The sequence below is a fragment of the Gopherus flavomarginatus genome, chromosome 18 (assembly GCF_025201925.1).
Source record: "Gopherus flavomarginatus isolate rGopFla2 chromosome 18, rGopFla2.mat.asm, whole genome shotgun sequence".
Lineage (NCBI taxonomy): Eukaryota > Metazoa > Chordata > Testudines > Testudinidae > Gopherus > Gopherus flavomarginatus.
The window spans coordinates 1,453,932-1,468,936 of record NC_066634.1 but is presented as its reverse complement, the minus strand read 5'-3'; the positions used below and the strand labels follow the sequence as shown (position 1 = coordinate 1,468,936).

The 15,005-nt window shown below is 66.0% G+C and overlaps 2 protein-coding genes across 2 annotated transcripts in view; one reads left to right on the top strand and one right to left on the bottom strand.

Moving 5' to 3' along the window:
* Position 1: 1 nt before the first annotated feature.
* LOC127036875 (uncharacterized) lies at positions 2-2,358 on the top strand. Its single transcript, XM_050928148.1, has 3 exons — positions 2-44; positions 604-1,280; positions 1,433-2,358. The coding sequence occupies exons 1-3, from the start codon at positions 2-4 to the stop codon at positions 1,700-1,702; spliced, it is 990 nt and encodes a 329-aa protein (XP_050784105.1). The 3' UTR covers positions 1,703-2,358.
* Positions 2,359-2,566: 208 nt separating this feature from the next.
* The window catches only part of CACNA1F (calcium voltage-gated channel subunit alpha1 F), a 79,690-nt gene continuing 67,251 nt past the window's right edge, over positions 2,567-15,005 (bottom strand). The window contains exons 36-46 of the mRNA XM_050928147.1: positions 12,370-12,466; positions 11,856-11,958; positions 10,323-10,424; positions 9,685-9,815; positions 8,879-9,001; positions 7,858-8,090; positions 7,122-7,250; positions 6,591-6,757; positions 5,545-5,657; positions 3,969-4,271; positions 2,567-3,159 (exon numbers count right to left, since the gene is read on the bottom strand). Of these exons, the coding sequence (XP_050784104.1) occupies positions 2,887-3,159; positions 3,969-4,271; positions 5,545-5,657; positions 6,591-6,757; positions 7,122-7,250; positions 7,858-8,090; positions 8,879-9,001; positions 9,685-9,815; positions 10,323-10,424; positions 11,856-11,958; positions 12,370-12,466 (1,774 nt within the window). The 3' untranslated portion in view covers positions 2,567-2,886. The remainder of the gene's footprint in view (positions 3,160-3,968; positions 4,272-5,544; positions 5,658-6,590; positions 6,758-7,121; positions 7,251-7,857; positions 8,091-8,878; positions 9,002-9,684; positions 9,816-10,322; positions 10,425-11,855; positions 11,959-12,369; positions 12,467-15,005) is intronic.

Below are 15,005 nucleotides of genomic sequence, written 5' to 3'. Positions count from 1 at the left end.
CATGATAGAGATTATGGCGCCACTCGTGGGCAGAGCGTCCACTTGTGAGCCCGGAACCGCAGTGACCATAGAGACACAGGCAGGGAACGTTACCCTCTTTGGTCCTCCAGCGCCCCCTCCCCCACCCCAATTCGTGCCACCCATTAATTAGGATTAATTAACTAATAATTAGTGACAGCTGGGCTGCCCCATTAACCCACCCAATTACTAGGTCCCCTAATTAGCCAGCCCCAATTAGCTGATTACCGCAGCTGACAAGCTCCAAGGGGTCCTTAACGAGCGGCCCTGGGGGAAGCCCGGAGCAGCTACCGAGCCAGGCTAATGAGCGAGGCTGCGGCGCTAACGAGCCGGGTGCCGACTGGGGGGACGTTGGAGTGGCCCCAGGGCTGCCTCAGTTTCCCCTCGGCACCGTGCCCGGGGGCTGCCTTGGGGCGGGACGAACTGGCTGAGACCTGCCAGGCCGAGGCAGCTGCTGGCCGAGGCCGCGTGGGTGGCCCTGGAGGAAAAGTGGGAGCCCCGGGGGGCTGCCCTGCCCCTGCCCCACGGACGGGGTCCTCGGAGAACGTGGGGGGGCTCGGCCTGGCCTGCGTCCTCCCGGCCTAGGGGCCTTGGGCAGAGCCGCACACGAGCCCCTCGTGCCTGACCCCCGGCAGCCGGGCGCTGGCGACCGCCGAGGTCCAGGACAAAGAAACCGGGCGCCGTTAGGTGCGGCTGTTCCCCGGTGGTGCCCCAGAGGCGGCTGCATCTCCGTGCCGGCTGAGCTGTTCTCCTGCTGCGTTATACACGGCTGGTCCCCAGCACCCCAGCCCCAGAGGTGGCTGCATCTCAGCGCCAGAGGAGCCATTCTCCTGCAGCATTATACACGGCTGGCCCCAGTGGTGCCCCAGAGGTGGCTGCATCTCAGCGCCAGACAAGCCGTTCTCGTGCAGCGTTATACACGGCTGGTCCCCAGCACCCCAGCCCCAGAGGCGGCTGCATCTCAGCGCCAGACAAGCCGTTCTCCTCCAGTGTTATACACGGCTGGTCCCCAGCACCCCAGCCCCAGAGGCGGCTGCATCTCAGCGCCAGACAAGCCGTTCTCCTCCAGCGTTATACACGGCTGGTCCCCAGCACCCCAGCCCCAGAGGCAACTGCATCTCAGCGCCAGACAAGCCGTTCTCCTGCAGCATTATACACGGCTGGTCCCCAGCACCTCAGCCCCCGAGGTGGCTGCATCTCAGCACCAGAGGAGCTGTTCTCCTGCAGCGTTATACACGGCTGGCCCCAGTGATGCCCCCGAGGTGGCTGCATCTCAGCGCCAGACAAGCCGTTCTCGTGCAGCGTTATACACAGCTGGTCCCCAGCACCTCAGCCCCAGAGGTGGCTGCATCTCAGCACCAGAGGTGGCTGCATCTCAGCACCAGAGGAGCTGTTCCCCAGTGGTGCCCCAGAGGCGGCTGCATCTCAGCGCCAGACAAGCCGTTCTCCTGCAGCGTTATACACGGCTGTTCCTCAGTGGTGCCCCAGAGGCGGCTGCATCTCCGCACTGGGCAAACCATCCCTGTGTGACCCCTGCAGGGCTTGTGCATTCGGACGGACTCCTGGCCCCAGGGCTCACCCCCAGACATGCCCCCTCCATTCCTGGCCTGATGCGGGGTGGGGCCTGGGGGCTGGGCCTGGGGGCTGGACCCGGGAGGAATTGAGGATATTTATAGTGGGTTAACTAGGGCCAGGGAGAGCCCCCCTCTACTCCCCCCCCCAAGCGCTGGGACGAGATAAGAACCCTTCCGCCCCAATTGTCTTGGGTCTGCGAGGGCGGCCCCCCGGCCCCCTCCCCGCACTGGAATGGGCGGTGGGGGAGACACTGTGGCTGGGCCCAGGGGTCTGTTCCGGGCAGGCTGGGTCCATAGGGCTGATGTGGGCCAGAGGGGCCCACGGGCTCTGGATCCCCCCAGCCCCTCCCAGTTCTATCCCCAGCTCTGGGAGGGGAGTGGGGTCTGGTGGTTAGAACGCGGGGGCTGGGAGCCAGGACTGCTGGGTTCTCTCCCAGCTCTGGGAGGGGGGGCTGGGAGCCAGGACTCCTGGGTTCTCTCCCGGCTCTGGGAGGGAAGTGGGGTCTGGTGACAAGAGCAGGGGGGCTGGGAACTGGACTCCTGGATTCTCTCCCCAGCTCTGGGAGGGGAGTGGGGGCTGGCGGTTAGAGCAGGGGGGTCTGGGAGCCAGGACTCCTGGGTTCTCTCCTGGCTGTGGGAGGGAAGTGGGGTCTGGTGATGAGAGCAGGGGGGCTGGGAACCGGACTCCTGGGTTCTCTCCTGGCTCTGGGAGGGGAGTCGGGGCTGGTGGTTAGAGCAGGGGGGCTGGGAACCGGACTCCTGGGTTCTCTCCTGGCTGTGGGAGGGAAGTGGGGTCTGGTGGCTAGAGCAGGGGGGCTTGGAACCGGACTCCTGGGTTCTCTCCTTGGAAGTGGGGGTCTGCCATTGGGGTGGATGCAGCCACAGTCCTGTTCCTCTAGGCGATTCCCCCACCCAAATATCCGGTGCTGGGAGGTCCCTGTGACGCCCCCCCAACAGGAGACCCCAGACCTCACTTCTTCCAAAGAGACTTTATTAAACTGTCCCAGCTCCCCCCCACCAATACCCTATGGGGCTCCCCATTGCGTGGGGGCGTGGCTTCAGCAAAGGAGGCGGGGCTGCTGGCACAGCCCCCCTCCCAGGGCAGGAGCCTGCCTCGGCCAATGAGGGGGCTGTGTTTGGGGGGGAGCCCCCTCCTCTGTCTTCTTCTGCCCCCCCATTCCCCCCAGCTGCACCCCGGGGGGCTCCCCCGGCTCCCTGCCCTTGGGGGTGGGTCCAGCTGTATCTCTGAGTCCTGGGGGTCCCCTCGGGGGGGTCCTCGCGCCCCCCGCCCCGGTCAATACGAGGCCACACAGACCATCTCGTCGGCCAGCTCGTCCTCGGCCCGCGAGCGGAGGGGCTCCTCGTCGCTGTACAGGGGGGCCCCCTCCCCGTCGCTGCCCAGGGGCCCCCTGCGCCCCCCGGCCCCCCGCCTGCGGCTCAGCAGGTCGGAGGCGGCACTCTCCATCTCGGCGATGGTCATGTGACAGGCGTCGGCGATCTCCCGCTTGGCAAAGGCCACGAACTTGGGGTCCCGGGCGTAGAGCCCCAGGCCCTCCGAGATCAGCACCTGGGGGGACGAGGGTCAGAGAGACGGAGGCGCCCGCCTGGCACCCCTGGAGGGGACGGGCCCCGTACCCCATTCCCTGCCCCCCAGAGCCAGCTGGCGCCCCCCGGAGGGGACAGGCCCTGTACCCCATTCCCTGCCACCCAGCCAGCTGGCACCCCTGGAGGGGACGGGCCCCATGCCCCAATCCCTGCCCCCCAGAGCCAGCTGCTGTCCCCCGGAGGGGACAGGCCCTGTACCTCATTCCCTGCCCCCCAGCCAGCCGGGGCCCCCCGGAGGGGATGGGGCCCATATCCCATTCCCTGCCCCCCAGAGCCAGCCGGTGCCCCCTGGAGGGGATAGGCCTTGTACCCCATTCCCTGCCCCAGAGCCAGCCAGGGTCCCCGGAGGGGACGGGCCCTGTATCCCATTCCCTGCCCCCCAGAGCCAGCCGGCACTCCCCGGACCCCATTCACTGCCCCCCAGAGCCAGCCAGCATCCCCCAGAGGGGACGGGCACTGTACCCCATTCCCTGCCCCCCAGCCAGCCGGGGCCCCCCAGAGGGGATGGGCCCCATACCCCATCCCCTGGCTCCCAGAGCCAGCCAGCACCCGGTCCCCACCCCCCAAAGTCAGCCAGTGCCCCCTGGAGGGGACGGGCCCTGTACCCCATTCCCTGCCCCAGAGCCAGCCGGGGCCCCCCGGAGGGGACGGACTCCGTACCCCATTCCCTGCCCCCTAGAGCCAGCCAGCACCCCCATACCCCATTCCCTACCCCCAGAGCCAGCCCGCCCCCAGTCCCTGCCCACCGCCAGCCAGCGCCCCGCAACTCACGGCTTCCACCAGGCTGTCAGCGCTGCCCCGCTGGTCGTGGTAGCTGGGACTGGGCACGTGGAGATGGGTGTAGGGGGGCCAGGGCAGGTCCGGCTCATGGGCCCCCCAGCGGGTGCGGGAGGGGGGCGGGAGGCTGTGGCTGCTGCTCTTCTCCCCCCAGCCCCTGACCGTCAGCCCCCCCTCCTCCACCAGCAGCAGTGGGGCGTAGAGCAGCCGGCCCCGCTTGGGGGGCGCAGCCCAGGCCTGCGAGGAGTCCCCTGAGGGGTGGCTGGTGCTGTGCCAGGAGGCGCTGCTGCCGTAGCCCTGGGGGGCAGAGCAGGGTGAGCGGGGCTGTGGGGGGAGCACACACACACATGCCCCACTCGCATGGACATGCCTCCAGTCGCACCATCACATGTGCCATTGCCCCATCACACACACACACACACGGTCACACCATCGCTCACAGACACACACACACACCTGTCACACCATCACATATCCCATCGCACCATCACATGCACATGCCCCCCCACTGCACCGTCATGGGGACTCAGCCCCCCATCGCACCATCACATGCCCTGTCGCACCATCGCACACACACAGCCCCCCATTGCACTACCGCATGCACACGCCGCCATCACACCATCGCACAAACACGCCCCCGTCGCACCATCACGTCCCATCGCATGCACATGCCCTCTATTGCACCATCACATGCACAAGTCCGTATTGCACCATTGCACGCACACAGCCCCCCATTGCACTACCGCATGCACACGCCCCCGTCGCACCATCACGTCCCATCGCATGCACATGCCCTCTATTGCACCATCACATGCACAAGTCCGTATTGCACCATTGCACGCACACAGCCCCCATTACACTTCTGCAATGCACATACCCCATGCTGCACCATCGCATGCACACATACCTTGTTGCACCATCACACGAACATGCCCCGTCACACCATCACATGCACACACCCCATCGCACCATTGCACAAACATGCCCCCATTGCACCATTGCACGCACATAGCCCCCCACTGCACTACGGCATGCACACACCCCACGCTGCACCATCACATGCACAGATACCTTGTTGCACCATCGCACGAACATGCCCCCTGTGGCACCATCACATGCGCACACACCGCGTCGCACCATTGCACACACACAGTCCTGTGGCTCAGCTCCACGTGCAGAGTGTCTGCCCTCTGACTGTTATGGACACAGGCTGGGAGACGCCCCGTGGCACCAAAGGAGGCGCCCACCCCCCAGCGGGTGCTAGGTGCCTGTCCCCAGCAGGGCCAGGGCCAGCATTTTTTGCCACCCCAAGCTCCGAGTGGCAGAGCACAACTGCCCGGAGTGCCACCCCATGGAATTATGCAGCCCCAAGCACGTGCTTGCTTTGCCAGTGCCTAGAGCTGGGCCTGGGCCCCAGCCACTGCCCAGCTGGGCACCGTGAATGAGCGAGCCACCCCGCACGCCTTCCACAGATCGTCCCGTCAGAGACCCCGGGCGTGCCGCCTCGTGCGAATGGCCGTGCGAGAGGCGGCCCCAGTTGCAGGTCGTGCACAGCCTGTCCCCTCGATACCTGCGGGTGGTGGCGCCGGGCTGGGGCGTTCTGGTGGTAGGTGCCCGGGATGGGCATGTCCTCACAGCTGCCCTGCCGCTGCAAACACTGCATGAGGAAGGGCGACTTCCGGCCTGGGGGCGCCAACGGGGGGGAGGGGGGCGTAACTCCCCAGCGCTCACATGGCCTCAGCCCAAGCCCCACCCCTTCCCATCAAGCCCCACCCCCTGTCCCTCCCCCTCTGCCTTGTCCCCCAGCCCCACCCCACCCCACCCTCAAATCTCCCCTCCCCTGCCCACCCTAGCCCCGCCCCTTGCCCTGCCTCAATGTTCCTTCCACCCCACCCCTAGCCCTGCCCACAACCCTAGCCCCGCCCCTTGCAACCCACCACTTGCACCTTCCAGCCCCTCCCCTAGCCCCGCCCACCACCCTAGCCCCACCCCTTGCCCTGCCTCAATGTTCCTTCCAGCCCCGCCCACCACCCATAGTCCCGCCCCCTTCAACCCACCGCTTGCACCTTCCAGCCCCTCCCCTAGCCCCGCCCACCACCCTAGCCCCGCCCCTTGCCCTGCCTCAATGTTCCTTCCGGCCCTTCCCCTAGCCCCACCCACAACCCTAGCCCTGCCCCTTGCAACCCACCACTTGCACCTTCCAGCCCCTCCCCTAGCCCCGCCCACAACCCTAGCCCCGCCCCTTGCAACCGACACATGCACCTTCCAGCCCCTCCCCTAGCCCCGCCCACCACCCTAGCTCCGCCTTGTGCACCCCAGCACTTGCACCTTCCAGCCCTTCTCCAAGCTCCGCCCACCACTCTAGCCCTGGCTCTTGCACCTTCCAGGCCCTCCCCAGCCCCGCCCACCACCATAACCCTGCTCCTTGCAACCTATCACATGCACCTCCCAGCCCCTCCCCTAGCCCCGCCCACCACCCGATCTTTGTCCCTTGCCCCGCCCCCAGCACCACTTCCAGCTGTTTGTCCCTCCCCAGCCACCCCCTAGCCCCACCCTGTGGCCCCTCACCTCCCCCTTGCCCTCCTCTTTGCTAGCCCTGGACCTCCAGCCCCCTACCTGCGGGTGTGGGGGGCAGGAGGCGTCGGCGCTTGGCCAGGCGCCCCCCTGGCCCCCCGTCCGGGTGGGTGTTGGAGAGGCGGCGATGGGGCAGCGGCAGGGACCCCCCATAGCCACCATCATCCCAGCGGCGCCAGTAGAGCCGGGCGTCCCCCGGATACGGCTGCCTGTGCCGGAGAAGGAATGAAAGAAACAAAGGAAGGAAGGAAGGGGGAACCCCGGCATCTGGGGCCGAACCCCATGGGGTCAAAAAATGAAGGAAGGGAAGACAAAAGTGTCAGACGGACAGAAGGATGCAGCAGGAGAGAGAGACGGAAAACGCCTGTCAGCCCAGCTCCCCCGTGGGGCAATGTGGGAGGTGCTCCCCAGTTGTTGGGAGGTGGGGTAAACCCAAGCCCCACTCCAGCTCCAACCCTCAAGAGTCAGGGTGGGAACCCAGGCGTCCAAGCTCAATCCCACTGTGCAGGAGCTCTCCCCATGAGGCGTTTCCCCAGCCGCCCCACCCGAGGTGGCTGCATCTCAGCTCCCCACCTGTCCTGAGATGCCAGGCTCTCCGAGTCGTCCTCCCGGCTATTGTAGCCTTGCTGCCCCGCCGTCTCCTCGGCTGGGGCGGACTCCTCATGCACCGTCCGGGGGATACAGCTCCCGTTAGAGCTCCGCCTGGACAGACACACAGACACTGGGAACCCAGGAGTCCTGGCTCCGAGCCCCCACACTCTAACCCACCAGCCCTCACTCCCCTCCCAGAGCCGGGGGAGAACCCAGGAGTCCGGGCTCCCAGCCCCCATGCTCTAACCACCAGCCCCAACTCCCCTCCCAGAGCCGGGAGAGAACCCAGGAGTCCTGGCTCCCAGCCCCCCTGCTCTAACCACCAGCCCCCACTCCCCTCCCAGAGCCAGGGAGAGAACCCAGGTGTCCTGGCTCCCAGCCCCCCTGCTCTCACCCACCAGCCCCCACTCCCCTCCCAGAGTTGGGGAGAGAACCCAGGAGTCCTGGCTCCCAGCCCCCCTGCTCTAACCCACCAGCCCCCACTCCCCTCCCAGAGCCGGGAGAGAACCCAGGAGTCCTGGCTCCCAGCCCCCTGCTCTAACCACCAGGCCCCACTCCCCTCCCAGAGCCAGGGAGAGAACCCAGGAGTCCTGGCTCCCAGCCCCCCCTGCTCTAACCACCAGGCCCCACTCCCCTCCCAGAGCTGGGGAGAGAACCCGGGAGCCCCCCGACCCCCCTCCCCTCCCAGAGCCCTGGTAAGAACCCCGGTGTCCGGTACGTGTTCCTGCAATGCCTGTTGGGGATGTGGGGTAGCTCAGGCAGCTCCTCCTGCCCCCTCTCATTCTCCTCGTAGCTGGGGGGGCTGCTGGGGGTCCTGGCCAGACTGGAGCAAGAGGGGCGCCGGGGGTCCAGCAGCTCATTGGCCAGGGGCTCCCCACCCCCCTCGGCCGGGGCGGAGACGGGCGGCGTGGGGCGGTGATCGGGGGCGTTGCCAAGCAGTCCCTCTGGGGTCTGTGGTAACATGAAGGGAGGGGTTAACTGGGAGTGGGGCACTCAGGCACGGGAAAGGAGCACTTGGGGGACACCTGGGGGGGGCAGAGGGGGTGGTATTGGGAGCCGTGGCGGGAGGGGAAAGCGGGTGCTGGGGGGTGACGTGGGTGCTGGGGAGGGGGGCAGACGGGAGTGGTATTGGGAGCCGTGGTGGGAGGGGAAAGCGGGTGCTGGGGGGTGACGGGGGTGCTGGGGAGGGGGGCAGACGGGAGTGGTATTGGGAGCCGTGGTGGGAGGGGAAAGCGGGTGCTGGGGGGTGACGTGGGTGCTGGGAAGGGGGGCAGACGGGGGTGGTATCAGGAGCCGTGGTGGGAGGGGAAAGCGGGTGCTGGGGGGTGAAGGGGGTGCTGGGGAGGGGGGCAGACGGGAGTGGTATTGGGAGCCGTGGTGGGAGGGGAAAGCGGGTGCTGGGGGGTGACGGGGGTGCTGGGGAGGGGGCAGGAGGTGGTATTGGGAGCCGTGGCGGGAGGGGAAAGCGGGTGCTGGGGGGTGACGGGGGTGCTGGGGAGGGGGCAGGAGGTGGTATTGGGAGCCGTGGCGGGAGGGGAAAGCAGGTGCTGGGGGGTGACGGGGGTGCTGGGGAGAGGGCAGGGGGTGGTACTGGGAGCCATGGCGGGAGGGGAAAGCGGGTGCTGGGGGGTGACGGGGGTGCTGGTGAGGAGGCAGGGGGTGGTACCGGGAGCCGTGGCGGGAGGGAAAGCGGGTGCTGGGGGGTGACGGGTGCTGGGGAGGGGTCGGGGGGGTCTCACCTGGCACGTCAGCTGCTCCTCCTCACACAGGGTGTCCCCGGCCGCCTCCTCCCCCTCCTCCAGGTCGCAGGACAGCGCCTGGCGCATCTCGGGACCCAGGTCCTGAAGGGTCTGCAGCCCGGCCTGGGGGGAGACCTGAACCGTGGGGCACCCACACCCAGCCGGCCAGGTGTCTCCTCGCCCCACCCCCAGCTGGCCCTGTGTCCCCCCCACCGGCCCAGTGTCCCCTCCCCCCACCGGCCCAGTGTCGTCCCCCCCGCCAGCCCGGTGTCCCCTCCCCCCACCCCCAGCTGGCCCGGTGTCCCCCCCACCGGCCCAGTGTCGTCCCCCCCCGCCAGCCCGGTGTCCCCTCCCCCCCAGCTAGCCCGGTGTCCCCCCCACAGGCCCAGTGTCCCCTCCCCCACCAGCCCAGTGTCGTCCCCCCCGCCAGCCTGGTGTCCCCTCCCGCCACCCCCAGCTGGCCCAGTGTCCCCTCTCCCCACCCGCAGCTGGCCCGGTGTCCCCCCCCCGGCCCAGTGTCCCCTCCCCTCACCCCCCACCAGCCTGGTGTCTCCTCCCCCCACCCCCAGCTAGCCCGATGTCCCCCCCACCGGCCCAGTGTCCCCTCCCCCCACCGGCCCAGTGTCGTCCCCCCCCCCCCGCCAGCCCGGTGTCCCCTCCCCCACCCCCAGCTGGCCCGGTGTCCCCCCCACCGGCCCAGTGTCCCCTCCCCCCACCCCCAGCTGGCCCGGTGTCCCCCCCACCGGCCCAGTGTCCCCTCCCCCCACCCCCCACTAGCCTGGTGTCCCCGGGAGAGGGGGTCTCACCTGCAGGGCAGTGGAGTTGCTGGGGGAGGCATCCGGCCCCAGAAGCCCCTTTTCCTTCCGCTTCCGGAACTTCCGGAAATAATCCTGGATCAGGAATGTGGCGTAAAACTTCCCCACTGTGACCTCCTCCTCTGCAGAGCGAGAGAGGGGGGTCAGGACGCCTGGGTTCTCCCCGGCTCTGGGAGGGGGGTCAGAGCAGGGGGGGTTGGGAGCCAGGACGCCTGGGTTCCCTCCCGGCTCTGGGAGGGGAGTGGGGGCTGGTGGGTTAGAGCAGGGGGGGCAGGGAGCCAGGACGCCTGGGTTCTCTCCCTGCCCTGGGAAGGGAGTGGGGGCTGGTGGTTAGAGAGGCGGGCAGGGAGCCAGGACTCCTGGGTTCTCTCCCTGCCCTGGGAGGGGAGTGGGGGCTGGTGGTTAGAGCAGGGGGGCTGGGAGCCAGGACTCCTGGGTTCTCTCCCTGCCCTGGGAACGGAGAGGGGGCTGGTGGTTAGAGAGGCGGGCAGGGAGCCAGGACTCCTGGGTTCTCTCCCTGCCCTGGGAAGGGAGAGGGGGCTGGTGGTTAGACAGGCGGGCAGGGAGCCTGGACACCTGGGTTCTCTCCCCAGCTGTATCTGGTGGTGGTCATGGTGGGTGTTTCTCACCTTCTGGTGGAGGTATCACCTCATCCAGGAGTTTGGGTTTTGTTCTCTTCCAGATCTTCTTGATGACGGCCCGGAGCTCTTTGTTGGCTTGGTCCAAGTTCCCTGGTGGGGGTGACATGGGAGGCCCGGCACCGTGAGCTACAGGTCAGAGGCCCACGGCCCCCTGTGGGGCTGGCCTCCTAGGCGGGACTCCCATGATGCACTTTGGCCTGTGGCGGAACTGTCTCCCCTAGCTAAGAGGAGAGAGTGTGAGGCATCATGGAAGTTGTAGCTGGGTCAGGAAAATGGGGTGGAGGGATTGGAATGAGGCAAAAAAGAACTACAAGTCCCACAATGGCCCTGGACTACCATTCCCATGATGCCTTGCAGTGACTCTCCCAGAGGCTACACCATGGTGCCTCCTGGGAGAAGTAGTCCGGCTGGGAGCCCAACTCATAGATAACAGGGAGTGAGAGGCACCAAACTAGCACTCCCAGGATGCCTTGCAGTGACTCTCACGACACATTTTTTGGTGGACGACACCTGCCAGTGGCTGCTCTGACATACTAAAACACTTCTGTAACTGTAGGAAACCAGATCAACGTGCACGTCCGCACGTCCACAGCGCTGCAGGTTATTTGTGTTGGGTTTTTTTGCAGACTCGATAATAACAATAACATACAGTTGTCTCTGTCCATTACTGGCCCCACACATGATAGAAACCCAAATAAGGTGCTTAAGACTTGCTCCTGTGCAAGGTGAGATTTGTATGTTTGTTAATATCACTTTTCCCAGCAGACAGCCAGAGGACAAATGAAGCCCGAGGTGGGGAGGGCCCAGGGCGATGCGGGAGTTTGGGTGATGGGGGGGCTGAGCCCAGGGCTGGAGCCCGAAGCCTGAGCCCCACCACCCCTGGGAAGGTGGGGGGACCCATGGGAGGGATCTCTGCTTTGCCCCTCACATCACCACCCAGGAGGCTGTGGCCACAAGAAAAGCCCCTGGTGGCTGCACGGGGCCACAGTGGCCACATTTGAGAAAGGTGGACTGTGATGCATCATGGGAGATGTAGTCCATCCGGGAACCCTGACTCAGAGAGACCCAGCAATGTGAGGCACCAGAATAAGTCCCAGAAAGCCCCTGAACTACAACTCCCATGATGCCCTGCACGAACTCACCAATAAGGAGGCTGTGGTGTATCATGGGAGATGTAGTCCATCCACACCTCCCAGGCTCTGGAGGAGAATGGGAGAAGGTAGGCAGCTGAACTACAACTCTCATGATGCAGCGTTTTCCGTCTCAATGGCTCTCTGAAAAGCTGATTTTTCCCAGGGGGCTGGGGGGATCCCAGTTCCTCCCCCAGCTCCAGTTAATCCTTTGCCCCCAGCATGTCCAGGCCCCATCGACTCCGGCTGTGTACGGACCCAGAGACACCAGGGTCTAGGAATCACCCCATAGCGCTCGCTCGATCCCCTCCTGCCCGAGCCAGGCTGGGCCTAGAGATGCCAGACCCCCACAGCCCCAACAGTACCCCTGCCCCACACCCCTGGGGTTCACCTTCGGTCTTGATCTTTAGTGAGGTGCGGACCAGGGCGAAGAGAGTGGCGTTAAAGGTGACGGTGCCGTCTGCGTTGAGAGGCATGTTCATGGCCACCAGCCTCTGCAGAGAGAGGAAGGATAGAACCCAGGTGTCCGAACTCCCAGCCAACCCCCCACGACTCTAACCACTAACCCCCACTCCCCTTCCAGCGCCAGGGAGAGAACCCAGGAGTCCTGGTTCCTACCCCCCTGCTCTAACCACCAGCCCCCACTCCCCTCCCAGTGCCAGGGAGAGAACCCAGGAGTCCTAGCTCCCAGCCCCCCCTGCTCTAACCACTAGACCCAACTGCCCTCCCAGAGCTGGAGAGAGAATCCAGGAGTCCGGGCTCCCAGCCCCACTGCTCTAACCACTAGACACCACTGCCCTCCCAGAGCTGGGGAGAGAATCCAGGAGTCCGGGCTCCCAGCCCCCCTGCTCTAACCACCAGCCCCACTCCCCTCCCAGAGCCGGGGAGAACCCAGGAGTCCGGACCTTACAGGCCACGCGGTGGGGGCAGAGCTTCCCGAAGCCCAGGGGTGGCTGGATCCGGCGTAGCAAGGTCACCACGTCCAAGTGTTTAATGCGGCCCCTGGGGAGAGAAATGGAGTGGGGGGAGCTGTGCACCACGGGGGTCTGCTGCCACTGGTGGCGGATGGGGAAATGGCAAGGGAGGGTAGAGCTGTGGTTATGATAGGGAGGGGGGCTCTGGGTCCCAGGGGAATTGGGGGTTTGCAGGGGAATTTGGAGTGTGGGGGGGCCTGGGGGAATTAAGGGCTTGGGGGGTCCCAGGGGAATTGGAGGTGTGAGGGGGCTGGGGCTTGTGGGGGTCTCTGGGGAATTGGGAGTGTGGTGGGTCTGCAGGAATTGGGGGCTTGGGGGTCCCAGGGCAACTGGAGGTAGGGGGGCTGGGGGTTGTGGGGAATTGGGGGTGAGGGGGGTCTGTGGCATTTGGGGTCCCAGGGGAATTGGAGGTGTGGGGGTCTCTGGGGAAATGGGGATGTGGTGGGTCTGGGGGAATTGGGGGTTTGGGGGGTCCCGGGGAATTGGAGGTGTGTGGGGGGGTGTGACGAAGTGGAGGGGCATTTCTTGGTTTTTCTGTATGTTCCAGGGGGTTGCAGGCTCAGGGGATGGGACTCAGTGTCCCTGGAGGTTGCTGGTTTAACGAGGGGGAGGGAAGTTGGGACCCCGGCCGATGGCCTGGAGGATGGAGACCCCAGCGACCAGTGACCTGGTGACCCGGAGACCCAGCTCAGGAGTTGCAGCCAGTTCTGGCCACTGGGGGACAATGGGCTGCGGGGAGAGGGTCCCGGGGACCTGATCAGCCAGAGGACAGAGGAGGGGAGAGGGTGCCCAGGCCACCCCGGTTACCTGGAGAGAAGCCAATGGACAGAGGCGGGTTGGGGCTGGGGGTAGCAGATGCCCCGCTGGGGGTGGGGGGGCTCGGGGCTGGAGAGGGGGAGCAGGCAGAGCCCCCCTGGATGCAGGGGGACTGGGATGTGCTGGGCTAAGGGAGGACAGGCCGGGGAGTTTCCTGTGCTGGGGTCAGACTCTGGATAAACCCTCCTGTGTTACGCTGGCGGAGAGTCGCTCCGGGCTAGTGAATGGGGGGGGGTGTCACGGAGTGTGGGGGAGTCGGGGCCCTGCACCCCCGGCTCCCTGCCATTCCCCAGGACTCTCAGCCAGCCAGGGAAGCAGGAGGTTTATTCAGACGACAGGAACACAGTCCCAGACAGGCACAGACGACAGGATCCCCCCCAACTGGGCCCAGCTTGGGGTCCCGGGAGCATCACAGCCCCCTTGGGAGGTCAGAGCCCCATCTGGGCTTCCCTCCATTCCCCAGCCAGCTCCTGAAACCCCCTCGCTCCCCAGCATCTCCCCTCCCCAGTGTGACGAACTGGGAAGGTTCTTAATGTTTTCTCTGAATACTGTGTTGGTGCCTCAGTGTCCCCATGGCAGTTCTTAATATCTGGCAGAGCAAAGGGCCAGTGCCCCTAAATGCCTGGCACTCTGTCTCCTGGCAACTGATGGCCTGGGCCCCTCCTCTGCAAAGGTGCCAACTGAAGGTGTTGGAGACAAAGGGGTCAGGAGACCCCCTAGCCCAGGGAAGGGGCTGAGCAGAGAGGAGGGGCTGGGGGGGTCAGTCTGGAGCTGGCTGGGGACGAGGAGTGAGGGCAGAAGTGGGGGTCTGGCTCACTGCCCCCCAGAATGGACCCGGCCGAGGGGTCCGGTTCGCTGTACCTACAAGTTGTGTTAGACCCTGTTCCTGTCGTCTAATAAACCTTCTGTGTTACTGGCTGGCTGAGAGTCACGTCTGACTGCAAAGTGGGGGTGCAGGACCCTCTGCCCCCCCCCAGGACCCCGCTGGGGGGGGGAGGGGCTCGCTGTGCAAAGCGCACGGAGGGGCAGAGAATGCTGAATGCTCCAAGGAGGGACCCAGGAGGTGAAGCCGTGGGAGCTTCTTGCCCTGAACAAGTCTGCTCCGAGGGAGAGGAGGCTCCCAGAGTCCTGCCTGGCTTGGTGGGGAGCAGTTCCAGAGCATCGCCCGGGGACTCCGTGACACCCAGCCTTTGTTCAGCTTCCCGGGCAGAGGGGTCCCCTGGCCTCCCCCCTTCCTGGGTTCACCTGTTACCTGCTCAGTGACTCTCCCTCCAGCCAGTCTCCCATCCCCCGGTGCAGATCGTCCTCCCAGGCCAACCCCCCCACCTCAGCATTCACAGCCCCCAGTAAGAACCATCCCAGTTCCTCACAGGCGGGATTATCCCCTGGGGGGGGGAGGCCCTGGGGGCCAGAGCGAGGGGACTCCCTGAGGGGCCCACGACAGAGACAGACATGCTGAGGCTCAGAGAGGTGCGGCTCCAGGAGGTGGAGGGGCTGGACCCCCGAGAAGGGCTGTTGCACTGAAGGGGGTTCCCCCCATGGACCACACATCACAGGGGGTCCCAGGGAAATTAGGGGTGTGCAGGTCCTGGGGGAATCGCCAGTTTTGGGGGCTGGGGGGGGTCCCAAGGGAATTGGGGGTCCTGAGGGAATTGGGGGCATGGGGGAATCAGGGCTTTGGGGGCCCAGGGGATTGGAGAGGTGACAAAGTTGGGGATTTTTGTGGTGGTTTACATGAATAGTGTGTGTGC

What these genes read in the sequence shown, in the direction of transcription:
- LOC127036875 (XM_050928148.1), top strand. Translation starts at nt 2, where the DNA reads ATGATAGAGATTATGGCGCCACTCGTGGGCAGAGCGTCCACTT. An exon ending in CGTGGGCAGAGCGTCCACTT is followed by an intron (nt 45 to 603) that starts GTGAGCCCGGAA and finishes CTCCCGGCCTAG; the next exon opens with GGGCCTTGGGCAGAGCCGCA. An exon ending in GCCCCAGTGATGCCCCCGAG is followed by an intron (nt 1,281 to 1,432) that starts GTGGCTGCATCT and finishes GGTGCCCCAGAG; the next exon opens with GCGGCTGCATCTCAGCGCCA.